Genomic DNA, 13,906 nt, shown 5'->3' on the forward strand with positions numbered 1-13,906 from the left:
GGATGGTGTAGCAATGCTTCTTGGCCAGCAGCAAGAGGAGGACAGAGTGAATTTTAAAAAGCCAAAGAGATCAGGAATAGAGTTGCTGGATAAAGCGGGTAAACCATGTCTGGAATTAATGGGATGGACAAGTGTTTGAACACCAACACATTTCATTTATAAGAAATGAGCACAGGACATATCTTTGAAAGTAGAGCCAGATGGATGAGACCCAACGTAAAGAATGAATATATGAATCATATGACCAGACTCTTCCAAATAAATTGGAACCTACCCTATACAACCTTAGGTTTTCCACAAGAGATCGCCAGGCCCCTGAAATACTGGTGGGGGTACACAAGACTGGATTCTTGGTCTGGGGGCAGCCATAAGAAATGCTGTACCACTCTTCTCAAAAGATCACTTTTTTGTTCAAGTGGAAAGCAGTCTCCCTACTGGGAGAAAGCAAACATAGTTTGCTTATTTGCTTGTCAAGCATAGTTAATCATCAAAAGTTCTCAGAAACCTTAAAAACAGTGCCATCGAACAAAAAGATTACCAAGTTCTGTGGAAAAACCCAGCACCAAGGCAACAGAAACCAGGTGTGTGGTGATTGCTTTGATTATGCAGTGGTTTTATGATGATGCATTTGAAATTGCATGAATGCTACATGCAGAACAGCATTATTTTATATGCCTCCACAAGCTTTTTCCTTTGGTGCAGCCAAAGGAGAGGAGATAAGACTATTTTCTGTCTACCGAATATGGACTGGAAGCCAAACCAATGGAAAAGTAAGATGAATTCTTTTCTCTTTTGCAAGGTGAGAAGCCCTGTAGTGAGACTTCTTTAGGAAAATTCTGGTCTCCTATCTGAGCAGAATTCAGTAAGACAATTGAATCTGATCAGCAAAGTGAGATTTGCTAAAACAGGCATATTCCTTTGTCCCCCAAACAATGTAGGTTTTAAAGATGCACTGAAGCCTTCATTGCCCGACCACATACCCCAAACATAAGAAGTCATACACATTACCTTCTTTGATTATTGTAACTGGAATTCGTGTTTTTGAATCTACCGATATAAGCTGAAGAAAGAAAGAAAATCTATAAGAATAAGAATATTTGCCATTACACGAAGTTTTTTTTCTTGTTCAGACAATACATTCATAAATCTCTTGATAAGACACTAACAAGTTCTTTTTTTGAAGCTAACTTTCCCCAAGAATAGACAAAACATAGTAGCACATACAAGAGTAATTCTACTTCTTCATTTTTTGCTAGCTAAAGCAAAGTCAAGTATTTAATCTCTTTTGTTTGTGATAAAATAAACATTTTACTTTACATACATGCCCATCCTGGCTGCCAAAAGTCTAGCACGAGAACTTTGAGCTATTGCTGTTAAGATTGTCACTGCACGTTGTCCACATATTCTGGATGGCCATAATACATTTCTTCAGCCTTTGCTCAAGAAACAAACATTTGTGGTGGAATTTGTAGCCAAATTTCCCATTTTAGACAAGGCAGAAGACTGCATCATTGTTCTGAAATTTCAGGGACATTGGGAAGCACCAAAATCTTGGACTTGTTCTAGGGCTGTCTCCAGCCTAAGTGTGCTGCTGAGATTTTGTTTGTGAGAGCTGTACATTCTTGGCAAGGAGATCCCAGAAAATGCTGATGGATGATTGTTTCTATCTTTGGGACTTGTAATATATTAATAAAGTTGTCTCTCTCCCACTTCCTATTCTGTGGTCTATGAGGTAGCGCTACAGAGATTTTTGATCCTGATCATGCACCAACTTTAACCCTGGTTCTGCCCCAAGACCTGCAGTTTTGTTTCTTATCCTATGCTTATCCACAGTAAGGAACTCAGTATGAACAGTCAACTTAAACTCACAAAAGACTAATGTAACAACTGGAAAGCTTTCCAACCTATATGAAGTTGAAACACAGACTTCAGCCTCCCTAGATCCAAAAATATGCATCCTTGTGGCATCCATTCACTGCACCTGCTTATTATTTTACTCTGTTTCTGTTACAAAGGGGTGGTTGTCATTATCTTTATTTGCTGAGAAAGCCCAGACTCTTAGATAATGTTTGAAATCAGGCAACATTTCTAGTATCTAAACTTGTCTACTACAAGACACACTATACTGGGTTCCACTTTACCTTTAGAAAAAAGGAAAATGGTGGCTCTTTCCTGATGGCGTGAAATGCCAACAGCACATAACAAGAGTACTTCTGACACTGTGCTGCCTTCTACAACCTTTTCTTTACCATGTATATCAATCTAAATAATACAACAATCCAAATGACAGCAAACTCAGATTTGAAAAATGGACTTTACATAATTTCCCCCTCAGGGTAATACCTTTCACTTTTACTGCAAGTCTAAATCATGCTAAACTCTTTTAAGTCTACTGTTCGTCCAGTTAATTGTATAACCTGACAAGACTCCAAATTTTTCAATCAGTCATGAGATTTATGCTAGGACGTGAGGAGTCATCTACATAAAATAATACATCGTTTGTATATAATTAAAGCTTATATTCTTCTTTCCCCATCTTTATGGTCTGGTCTGCATAATAGCTCTTTGTAATCAAAATCCATATGATTGAAACACTGTCAGCAAAAACCTATAGAATTTGATCTCCCCCACCCCCACCCCACATTGAATGATAGAATTACTGCTGGTTAAGGGTATCCTGCATTCAATGCTAGCAAGTACATAAGCAGTCTAAGATTGTCTGCTCCTTTCCTTCCTGTTATGAAACCTAGCTGACTTGGATATATTAGAGATGCAATTACCTGCTGTACTCTATTGGCAGTAATGGCTGTAAATATTTTAGCATCTGTGTTTATGAAAGTATTAAGATGATAACTAGTGCAAGAGTTGAATCTTTTCCTGGCTTACGTATTATAAAAATCAGGGCATTAGCGTGGGTGTAATCCTTTCTGCACGATTTCTGTGTAAAGAGCATTCAATTTGGGTATTAATTACTCTGAATTTGCCTTTTCCATTCAACTGGAAATCCCCCCAGTCCTGGAGTTTTTTTTTCTTTCTTGTTATTGTTCATGCTCTTGGTAACTGTCTGTATTTCTGTCTCTTCCAGGGAGCTTGCCAAAAATATTGCCTGGTCTTCATTTAACTTTGGCAAGTTAATGCCCTAGAGAATGTTTTACTGTTTCTTGACAGTGGGGTTAGAATCCATTTTATGCAATTTAAAATAGAATTCCCTCAATTGTATGTTAATTTATTGTGGTGTTTTATATAATTATTCCTTTCATCTCTAATAACATAAATATATATTTTTAGTCTTAATCTGCTTCATTATATTTGCTAAAATTCTCTTGGACATCCCTTCTGGTCCCATTAGCATTATACACATCAGTGCAACTCTAGCTCCAGTGGAATAAAGCTTATTTGAGTCATACTCTGCCTGTGGTATATGCCTGTAATTTTCTGGGGTGGAGTGAGAAGCAAAGCGGGTTAACAAAGTTTTGTCTGCTTTAATTTTATTACTTTCCCACCTTATTTAGCTGGGGAAAAATCCTTTCCATGATTTTGGATTTGCATTTTAAAATCTGGATCATTCAATAAGGAAATATTAAACTGCCTTCACAGAAAGGTACACTTTCTCAACACTTTTTAAACATAATGAAATCAGGACATGACCTGAAATGGCAATCATGTCTATTTGACAGCAAATTACTGCACATGTGAGACTAGATGATAATAGAAAACAATGTAGTTTTGAACAAATCTGGTGACTATTATCGTTGGGTCAAGCAATTGCCATAATCCACCAGATTAAATTATTTGAAACTATTTATTCATTTAAACCTCACTTTCCCCCCCAATGGGTTCCCAAAGCAGTTTAGAATATCATTCTCCCCTCCTCCGTTTGTCCTCACAGCAACCATGTGAGGTAGATTAGGCTGAGAAGTCACCTAGCAAGTTTTCATAGCAGAGTGAAGATTCAAACCCAAATCTTCCAGATCCTAGTCTGACCCTCTAACCACTATACTACACAGACATAAAGGAATTAAGGTTATCTTGGACTTTACTAGGCTTGCAAATAAGTCCGATATGAAGATGGAGGTTGGTGAAATGACTCTGCTGCTGTCATTCCTATGTCATTCCCACTAATCTATTCCCATTCTCCAATATAATTCCTTGGGAGAGGGAGTATGAGGGTTCCTTTCCAAGCAAATATCATGTAGTTTCCCCTAGCCCAACCTATTACTTTCCCATCTTTTCATCAAAATGTCTTTCAAGCATGCTGGCAAATAGTTCAGGACATTTGCAGAGGTGTGGGAAAATATATTTTCAAATTAATTTATTAGTTACTTTAAAAGATTTTATCCCACTTTCAAATGGTTCTCAAGCCAGCTCACTATTCAAATAAAACAGTAATAAGTAAAATGTCACAAAAATAATAGCAAACAATGAACAGATATGGGCCTTAAACAGCATTAAAACAACAACTAGTGGTAGTGTAAATTATAAACAAACATGAGTAGAGATACATGATGAATCAGGGGAAGGGAAACCAATTCCAGCTCCCTTCCCTTTGTGGCCAGCTCCAATTCCTCACAACAGGCCCAGGTCTTCCCTCCTTTCTGCCTTCCTTCTTCTCCTCATCATTGCTGCCTCTGCCACCTCTACTTGGTCACTGCCACATCATTGCCACAGTAGTCATGCCACAGTAGTCATGCAGTTGCTATGGCAACTCAAAATGGTGCCCAAAGTACAGTGGTTTGCTTCTTGTGACATCTGGGCATGCATATGAGCGTACATTGGGTTAGATCAAGACTAAATTTTCCATTAGCTGAATGGAACATTCCTTCCCTCCCACTGCAGCCCACAGATCTCTTTGAAATACTGCTATTGGGGAATGTGCGTGTGCCATCAAGTCACACCTGACTTATGGCAACCCTGTAGGGTTTTCAAGGCAAGAGACGTTCTAAGGTAGTTTGCCCTTGCCTTTTTCCGTGTGGGCTGAGAGAGTTCTGAGAGAACTGTGACTGGCCCAAGCTCACCCAGCAGGCTTCATGTGGAGGAGGGGATGTGGCTCAGTGGTAGAGCATCTGCTTGGCATGCAGAAGATCCCAGGTTCAACACCCAGCATCTCCACTTAAAGGGACGAGGCAAGTAGGTGATGTGAAAGACCTTTACCTGAGACCCTGGAGAGCCGCTGCCGGTCTAAGTAGACAATACTGACTTTGATGGGCCAAGGGTCTGATTCGGTAAAAGGCAACTTCATGTGTTCATGTGAGTGGGGAATCGCACCCGGTTCTCCAGATCAGAGTCTGCCACAATTAACCACTACACCATGCTGGCTCTTCACTGGGGGATAGGGGACCCAGAGGAATGGCATGAGGGGGCTCTAAAGCCAGAAAAGGGAGCTGATGGATCTTCTGCCAGTGGAAAGTTCATTGGTGCAAATGTGAGATGAAAAGGTTCCTGTGCGGAACAGGGAGGCAGGAATGATCTGTCTTGGAAAGTGCCTCTGTTGGCTCCAACCCCAAAAAATTTCCACTAGAAAAAATATAAATGCATAGTTGAAGCAAACTATTTCTGCTGCGGCCTAGCTTTTTTAAAAAAAACATTTGTGGATTCCCCCCACCTTCTGGGAGAAACAGTTGTAGTTAAATTTATATTTCATGGTTCTTTGTTCAAAAGGGCTGCAGGCTGTTTCCCTTTTTTACTTTACTTATCTAATTTCCTCCCAAAGGACCTGTTTCTGACATAATCTACAGTCCTACTTGACAATCCCAGATAAGGTGCATGGGGTCTGCCCTCAATGCCTTAATTCTAAAAACTACCTCACTCAGCCCCAAACAACATGTTAACTTGTATAACTGAAACGACCTACAATTTATGGTGCAAATTCTGATCTGATTGATGCTCATAAGACACTGAAATAAAATAAACATGATTTAAGAGACAGGATACGTTATACAGTATTGTAATTTATACTGACAATACACTTACTGATTGTTAAGGATTGTTAGAACTCCTTTTTCCAGAGAACAAATATGAGAAACCAAACACTTTAATACTATTGGAGACACTCCGCTGTAAGACATGTGACAGCGCTCCAAATTAAGATTAGTGCCAAAAAGGAGGTGGGCTGACTCCTGGTTTCCTGCCTGATATACCTAACATGCTATGCTGTACATTTCCTCTGGTTTTTGCAAATACATAAAAGACTTGTAAGAGCCATAGTTTTTGGCTCTTTCCTTTTTTTCAAATTCTGTGAAGAGTGCCCAAATAACATGCAAATTAACATAAAGCCATTTTAAATGCATCAAATCTCTTTCTATAATGCTGGACTTCACAAGACTGGACAGATCTTTGGGGAAAAAACTTGTTTTCTTCTGGAGATTAACAAATGTCAGAAACTAAAACCTTCTGCCCTCTTGGTCACGACTCCACCTTGCAGCTTGACATTATAAAACTGTTGCATCAGATGCAACTGGAAGTGGGATAGTTTTTGACAGTTTTTTTCTCCACCCTAATCCCGGTTTCTGGCTTATTGGAGAGAAAAAAAGAAACAGTCCATGATGCTGACAAGATTTTTTTCTTGCTGCTTTCTTAAAGCCCTATGCTTGCAAGGGTAAGAAAAAGCAGAATTTGTATGTAGAATAATTGGGTTACATTACACGTGGTTTAATAACAATTATATGTTTCTTTAAATTATTAATTGCATAAAATATTTAGATTCATCATTAAATAAGACAACTGTGCTTTTGGAACAATAGGAACACAAATTTGCTCTCTTTCTTTAAAAAAAGGGTCATTTCCACTGTGACAAGAATCGGAAATTGTTCATCTCTACCTCAAAACCAGAGACTTGCACTTAATCCCCAAATACTAAAGATGATTCCATGATAACTTCAATGCTGATTGCTAGCATAGTAAGAACAGTGGATATTTAAAGGTGCACACAATATGCAGTGCTGGGCGGCCGAAGCACTGTGACCACTTCATACACATATATCAGACATGGATTGGAGGGAGGAATAGGACTCAGAAATGTGTTATCTACCCATGATTGTGGAATGCAAGCAAGCCTTAATCACTAGTATATTATAAATTACCTGAATCTCTCACTGCAGTTTGCAATACTTCAGCTTCTGGTTGTAATAAAAGGGATGATTCACGACCCTAACATTTCCCTAACCCATAATGGAGCAAAAATAATTGGGAGCCCATATGATATAAGAGGAATCCCTTTGTAGTTTAGGTGCTAGTTTAGTGGTTACTGCATCTAGAAGAAGAGTGATTTTTATACCCCGCTTCTTTTAAGGAGTCTCAAAGCAGCCTACAATCATCTTCCCTTCCCACAACAGACACCTTGTGAGGTGGGGGGGGGGGGCTGAGAGAGTTCTGAGAGAACTGTGACAGGCCCAAAGTCACCTAGCAGGCTTCATGTAGAAGAGTTGGGAAACAAACCTGGTTCACTAGATTAGAGTCCACCGCTCATGTTGAGGAGTGGGGAATCAAACCCGGTTCTCCAGATAAGAGTCCTCTACTATTAACCACTACGCTACACTGGCTCTAGCATTATCCCTGTTCAAAGCTGCCCTCCCATTTATTTGGGTGATTTCACATTAACATCTCTGGATGGTTGCTGGTTACAAACATGCTTCATGAAAAGGCTATGTTGATGCAGTTATCAGCTACACTATGAAGCAAGTGTTACAGAGCTTTCATTGAGTGAAGCAAAGACCTGAAAGCTGATGGCACAACGTATTTTTTAATATTAAAGATGCCTCAGTAGCCTTTAGTGTTCTTATTGCATACTAATTTCCACAGTATAGAACCAGAGGTTAGAGATGCTTCATATAGCTGGAGCCACAATTTGACAAGTTATTAAGCAACTGTAGCTTCACAAACCTTTATACAAAACCATCCCACACCAAGGGAAAGAGAATGTGCCTGTGTTTCATCAGAGATGGATGGTTGCTGGCTGTTCAAATATCCTCCAGATGTATTTGTGGGCATTTTTCCATGTTATAAAATTTGACCCAATTGGCCTAGGGAAAGGTTATAATGGTTGTCCATCCATTGTCTTTTGCTTTGTCAAGATATACCTCAAGGATTGATTTACTAGCTAGAAATTAAAAATTGGTTTTGTTGAGCTATACATTATTATGATAGGACCATTTTGCCCGTTACACTAATTATGTTTGTTCATGCCTGTTTCCCAATTAACCTTTTCTTGGAAATAGCTCCAAAGAAAGTATTTATTAAGCAAAGGTCTGACTTCCAAATTTTGTCTGTTTACAATACTTGGGGATTCAAGATTAGCATTTTTACTGAGTATAATGATATATCACTGGGTCCTTTTCTGCATGGCTATTTCCCTCGCTGCCACCCCTCTGATGACTTCAGGTCTTTGTTTTGATTATGCATGCCATTTCTTACCATCAGAGGTCAGTTCGCTCTCCCCCTGCGTTTCACCGCATTTTGCCCACATTTTCAAATTCGAGATGAAAAAGGTCCCTGAAAACATGGGTAAAACACGAGAAAATGAAGGGGGAGAGCAAGGGGACCTCTGACGGTCAGAAATGGCATGCATAATTAGGCTGACCATGTGTACCGTTTTGAAAGGGACAGTCCCGTTTTTATCATATTTCCCGGACGTCCCATCTTTTTAATTAAAATGTCAATTTTGTCCTGTTTTGCACCTCATTACACTTCCAATGTTTGTTTCCTTCAGTTCTGACATTTCTTATGCTGCATGCAGGCATGGCTGGGTAAACTTTCTTAGAAATAGTGTTCCGATCGGGTTACACTAATATTACATAACCCCTGTCCCATTTTTGCCATCCCAATGTCCTGTTTTTGTCTCAAGGAAATATGGTCAGCCTATGCAAAATCAAAACAAAGATCCAAAAATCATTGGAGGGGTGATGGCGAGGGAAACAACCATGCATAAAAGGCCTGGGGGGAAAAAAGAAAAGAAACCAAGGTGGAAAGCATGACCTCCCACAGTCATCCCCACACCAAAGAAAGCCATTAGTTAACTATTTCAGTTAACTTAAAACCACAATCAGAATTCACATTTTGATTTAAAAGTGATTTACAGTGCAATCAGGAGCCCAGTGGCGCAGAGTGTTAAGCTGCAGTACTGCAGTCAAAAGCTATGCTCACGACCTGAGTTCGATCCCGACGGAAGTTGGTTTCAGGTAGCCGGCTCAAGGTTGACTCAGCCTTCCATCCTTCCGAGGTCGGTCAAATGAGTACCCAGCTTGCTGGGGGTAAAGGGAAGATGACTGGGGAAGGCACTGGCAAACCACCCCCGCAAACAAAGTCTTCCTTGGAAACATCAGGATGTGACGTCACCCCATGAGTCAGGAATGACCCGGTGCTTGCACAGGGGACCTTTACCTTTTTACAGTGCAATCCTAAGTCTACTCAGAGAGGTTTTTTCCCAGGAAAATGTTCTTAGGAGTGCACTGTTATCCATCAATATCTAACTACAGGAACACCAGGATCCACAGTAAATCCTGAACTGTCCACCAACATACATTTGGAATCCTGTGTCTTCATCACAAGCCTAGTACTTCTATGATCAAGCAGTTCAATGATGAACAGAATAATCACAAGGGGAGGCCACGAAAACTGAGGGGGAATCCCATCTCCCCCCATTGTTGAGCAGCAGTGGCAGCAGCCGGTCTCTGGGTGCCCCCCCAGGACACTGCCGGTGTCCCACTGGTGTAAAGGCCCACGCCGGCATTCCAGGGGGAGTTCGAGCATCCTGGGAGGCATTCCTGGGCCGGGCCAGGGGGAGGAGCTGCCGTTAGGCAGCCTCCTGTCCCCTTTTGCCCTGGGTACACCAGCGGCCAGAAGAGCGAGGCTGAGCTTGCTTTTTAGCAGGTGCAGCCTTGCTTTTCTCAATGGGGTGAAAAGCCCCATTTTAAAAAATAAAAAGCCTTTCAAAGGCTTTTTTCGAGCTGCTGGTGGCCATGGAACGGCTAAGGAGGTGCCACAGCAGTGTCTCCTCCCCCCCGTCCCCGGCTGCCAGCAGCTCAAGGAGTCATTACTCCTTGTTGTCCAATTTTATTTTATTATTTATTTACAGAGTTCATATCCCACATTTCTGCCTTCACAAGGGCAATCATGGCAGCTGACAAATTAAAACATATGTAATAAAATCACATTTTAAAAGCATTTAAAACCAATCCCCACAAAACACACTTCATTAAAGCAATTAAAACAGAGCTGAAAAGGCTGAAATGTTTCACAGGGAAGTAAAGCAACGTAGAGTTTGATACCTACTTTTAAAAGATTTCTCTCAAGCTCTACCAATCAATATTAAAATGCAGATTTTACACTACACAAAATTATCACTTTAAGGAAAACAGTATATCAAATATTCAAAAACAAATAAGTATGAACTGAGATGTTAGTCTCCCAAAATATGACTTTCTGACCTATATTTTAATCTGCCACTTATGTGGTATATGTTTGACATTTTTCATTTGAAAAGCAGGTAGGACAATTCAATTGTCTATGGAATTATCATGAAGGATACCTTTTTATTCTGAGGAATGAATAGTACATTTCTTTGACAGGGCTTACAGTACAATGTGTGCACATGTTACCTAATTTTACTAGGTTTTGTAAAATGGAAAAGTACCACCAGATCTAGCACATTTCATGTATTAGTAGTATGCCATGAAAACCCCAAAAGGAGTTGTCATAAATCGGCTGCGACTTGAAGGGACTATACACACACACAAGCCATACTAGGCAATAGAAACTAGCTCAGTTGCATACCTGTGTTTGGATCTTGGGCAATTTGTAGTTATTCTGGAGATACCCATTTCCATTTTCTTTTATTTTATCTGCCAAAAAAATGAATACAATGACAAAATCATTATATTTTCTTTAACAAAGGGAAAACAATAATTTTCAAATTTAATGGGTCTCTTCAAACTCTGTCTCAGTATCTATTGCTGTGAGTTATCAAATTGCTTGAATTCATTTTCCTATTACTTTTCTTATCTGTGAACTCTGTAATTCTTTCTAAGTTTTATGTGTAAAAAATCTAATAAATTCAACAAGAGAGTGGGCCCAGGAGGACTTAAGGAGGAGGGTCTCTGGAAGGGATCAAGAGATCCCTGTAGCCTAACACAGGAGTCCAACCTTGGAGACTAGCCCCTGGAGAAGGCTATCTCAAAGGGCGGGTAGTTGTTGCATAGCTTTTTCCCTCCCTCCTTCTGTGTGGGCTTAGGGGGTGATATTCCAGTCTATTTTCCTCTTTTTAGCTGTAATTCTGGGAAATCTCTAGGCCCAACTTGAAGGTTGGCAACTGTACATGGGAGCCACCAAAAAGAAAGAGCTCTCTGCAGTGGTCACCAATTCAGTGTAGAATGAACTGCTGAAAATTCTCTGAACTGGAACTTAATGAGATACACATAGGAGAATACCACAGATCTGTTTTAGTTTAGTTGTTGTCACAAATCCATTTTACTCTGACTTTATGCAAGGTATTGTAATCTATCCAAAGCCTGGGTTAAACATTTATTACATAAAATAAGCTACATTCCAGAACTCCACATGCATAGGGATTTCCTTTTTTATTCCATGATTGGGAAACATTCCACAACAGGCACGAGCATTTTCCATAACATATGCCAAATATTTCACTTCTTATAATTGAGAGTGAAAAAAAAAAACTTTGTGTGCCATAAATAAAACAAAGTAATCATAGGAGCCAAGATTTATTAAGTAAGTGGTCAGATAAATATTCCCCTAAGAGCTATACTCACTTAGGTGAATGAGGGGGAAGAGGGAGTCTTCCACTTTTCAAAAGGGGGCAGTGCCAAGCAGCCCAGATGCTGTGGTTGCGGACTAGTACCAAAAAGAGGGCCTTTGGGTGTGAGGAACTGTACCAGTCGATGGATATGATCAAAGCTTTTTATGTTTTAAGTGGAAGCATTTTGGAGATACAAATAATTGCAAATGCTGCAAACAACCACAATTGCCAATGTGTTTTATTGAGTAGTGCATACATTTTATTTTTGATATAAGTTTAGTAAGTAGAGATTTTAAAATTAAATTGCAATGGAGGTGAAATGATTATATCTGATAGACACTTTGTTCTTGTTTTCCATGGGGAAATGACATTTTTATTGATGCTGATCCTGCATGGTCATCGTTTAGATGCAACAACAAACTATGATTTGTTGCTAAGGAAATGAATCCAGGGAGATCCTTAGACTTTCCCCTTCCCTTCTCTCCTTGTGAATTCTACCCTACAAACCAGGACTAACCTTTGATTTAGAATCCTGTATCTGCATAGAGCAGAAAAACATACCCTTGCCACAGCAGCAAACAGCATGCGAGTTGGCAGTAATGGTGTACTTTCTAACCCTGTTCTGTTCATGGCTGCTATCCTTCCACCCACCCCCTTTCTTTTGCTGCATCTGAAAAATCAAAGAAGTGACAGAGATCACACTAGATTCGAGTCCAGTAGCTGTCAAGATACTGGTTTACTTACCAGCTTCTTGTCTTTTCAGAAACATTGGTTCAGGCTTGAGAACTACAAAAATCATATCAGCTTCTCTCTCTGAGAACTCAAGGTCATGCTGACAAGTTTCAGAGAGTAAGATAAGGAAAGAAGGGAGTTGACACAGATGCCAATGAAATCACTGGGCCTAGAGATTTCAAGGCTGAGAACTCGGGGAGAGAGTTTTGCCTATACATTCTATTTTGTTAGTGCAAGGACTCACGAGTTGGAGAAGGTACCTTGCTTAACTAGGCCTTGTACAGCTGCAGAGTACATAGTCTCATGACGGCAAAACACAACATTGTTCAGGGCCAAATTGGCCATCTGAACAATATCATTAAAGAATAATGGCAAAACACCTGATTGGTTAGAACCCATTAGCAATATACTTAATCGGTAGGGTTGCCAACCACTAGGTGGTGGCTGGAGATCTCCCACTATTACAACTGATCTCCAGCTGATAGAGATCAGTTGCCCTGGAGAAAATTGGACGCTATGGCATTGAAGTCCTTCCCTTCCCCAAACCCCACCCTCCTCAAGCTCCACCCCCAAAATCTCCAGGTAATTCCCAACCCAGAGCTGGCAACCCTATTAATCGGTTAGGGCCACCTGCTTAGCCACATATTTGATTGGCAGGGTTGCCAAGTGTCAGGTGGGGGCTGGAGATATCCTGGAATTACAACTGATCTGCAGATTGCATACATCAATTATTTATTTATTTAAAACAAGTATTCCACTTCTCCTTGTGAAAATGGCTGCTTTAGAATGTGGACTGCATGGCATCATACCCAACCAAGTCCCCTCCCTAAATTCCACTCTCCTAGGCTCCACCCTCAAATCTCTATGTATTTCTAAACCCAGAGCTGGCAGCCCTATTTATTAGTCAGCTAAAATCATGCCAATGTGCGTCATTTGGCATAAAGGAAGATCTTTCATTCTGTTTTGGGCCCTTTGTCTGGATTACATCTGACTTTGGGTCACCCCTTGATTCTAGAGCAGGTGGCCTTGCTGGCCAGAGCACCTGGCTTGTACTTCAGAGTTTGAAACCCTGTTTGCACTCTGGTAGGGTAACATCTGCACTTAGAGAACCAAACACTTTAAAAAGCGTTTAGGTTATATATTTAGTTTTTATTACATTATCCTTGCTGTTCACTGCTCTTATATTGTTAATCTCTCCACATTTCTTGAATAAATTGTATTAATTATATTTTGTGGTGTTCTTGGATTTTGGGACTTCAAGCTGAATCCAGAACATTAGCCCTATTGGCTACAATTACCAAAGTGATTTTTTTGGAACTCATCTTGCAAGAGTCCTACCTTGCAGGGCTGACTTCTTGATCATACACCTGGGAGTGCTAGAGACTCACCCTTGGTCTCTGGCTGGTGGGTTAGTTAAGGGGACTG

General features: G+C 40.2%; 1 protein-coding gene across 1 annotated transcript in view; it reads right to left on the reverse strand.

Moving 5' to 3' along the window:
• ABI3BP (ABI family member 3 binding protein) overlaps positions 1–13,906 on the reverse strand; it is a 166,421-nt gene that overhangs the window by 93,107 nt on the left and 59,408 nt on the right. The window contains exons 6-7 of the mRNA XM_056858638.1: positions 10,768–10,835; positions 1,009–1,060 (exon numbers count right to left, since the gene is read on the reverse strand). Of these exons, the coding sequence (XP_056714616.1) occupies positions 1,009–1,060; positions 10,768–10,835 (120 nt within the window). The remainder of the gene's footprint in view (positions 1–1,008; positions 1,061–10,767; positions 10,836–13,906) is intronic.

Source organism: Euleptes europaea, chromosome 12 (genome assembly GCF_029931775.1).
Source record: "Euleptes europaea isolate rEulEur1 chromosome 12, rEulEur1.hap1, whole genome shotgun sequence".
NCBI classification, from domain to species: Eukaryota; Metazoa; Chordata; class Lepidosauria; order Squamata; family Sphaerodactylidae; genus Euleptes; species Euleptes europaea.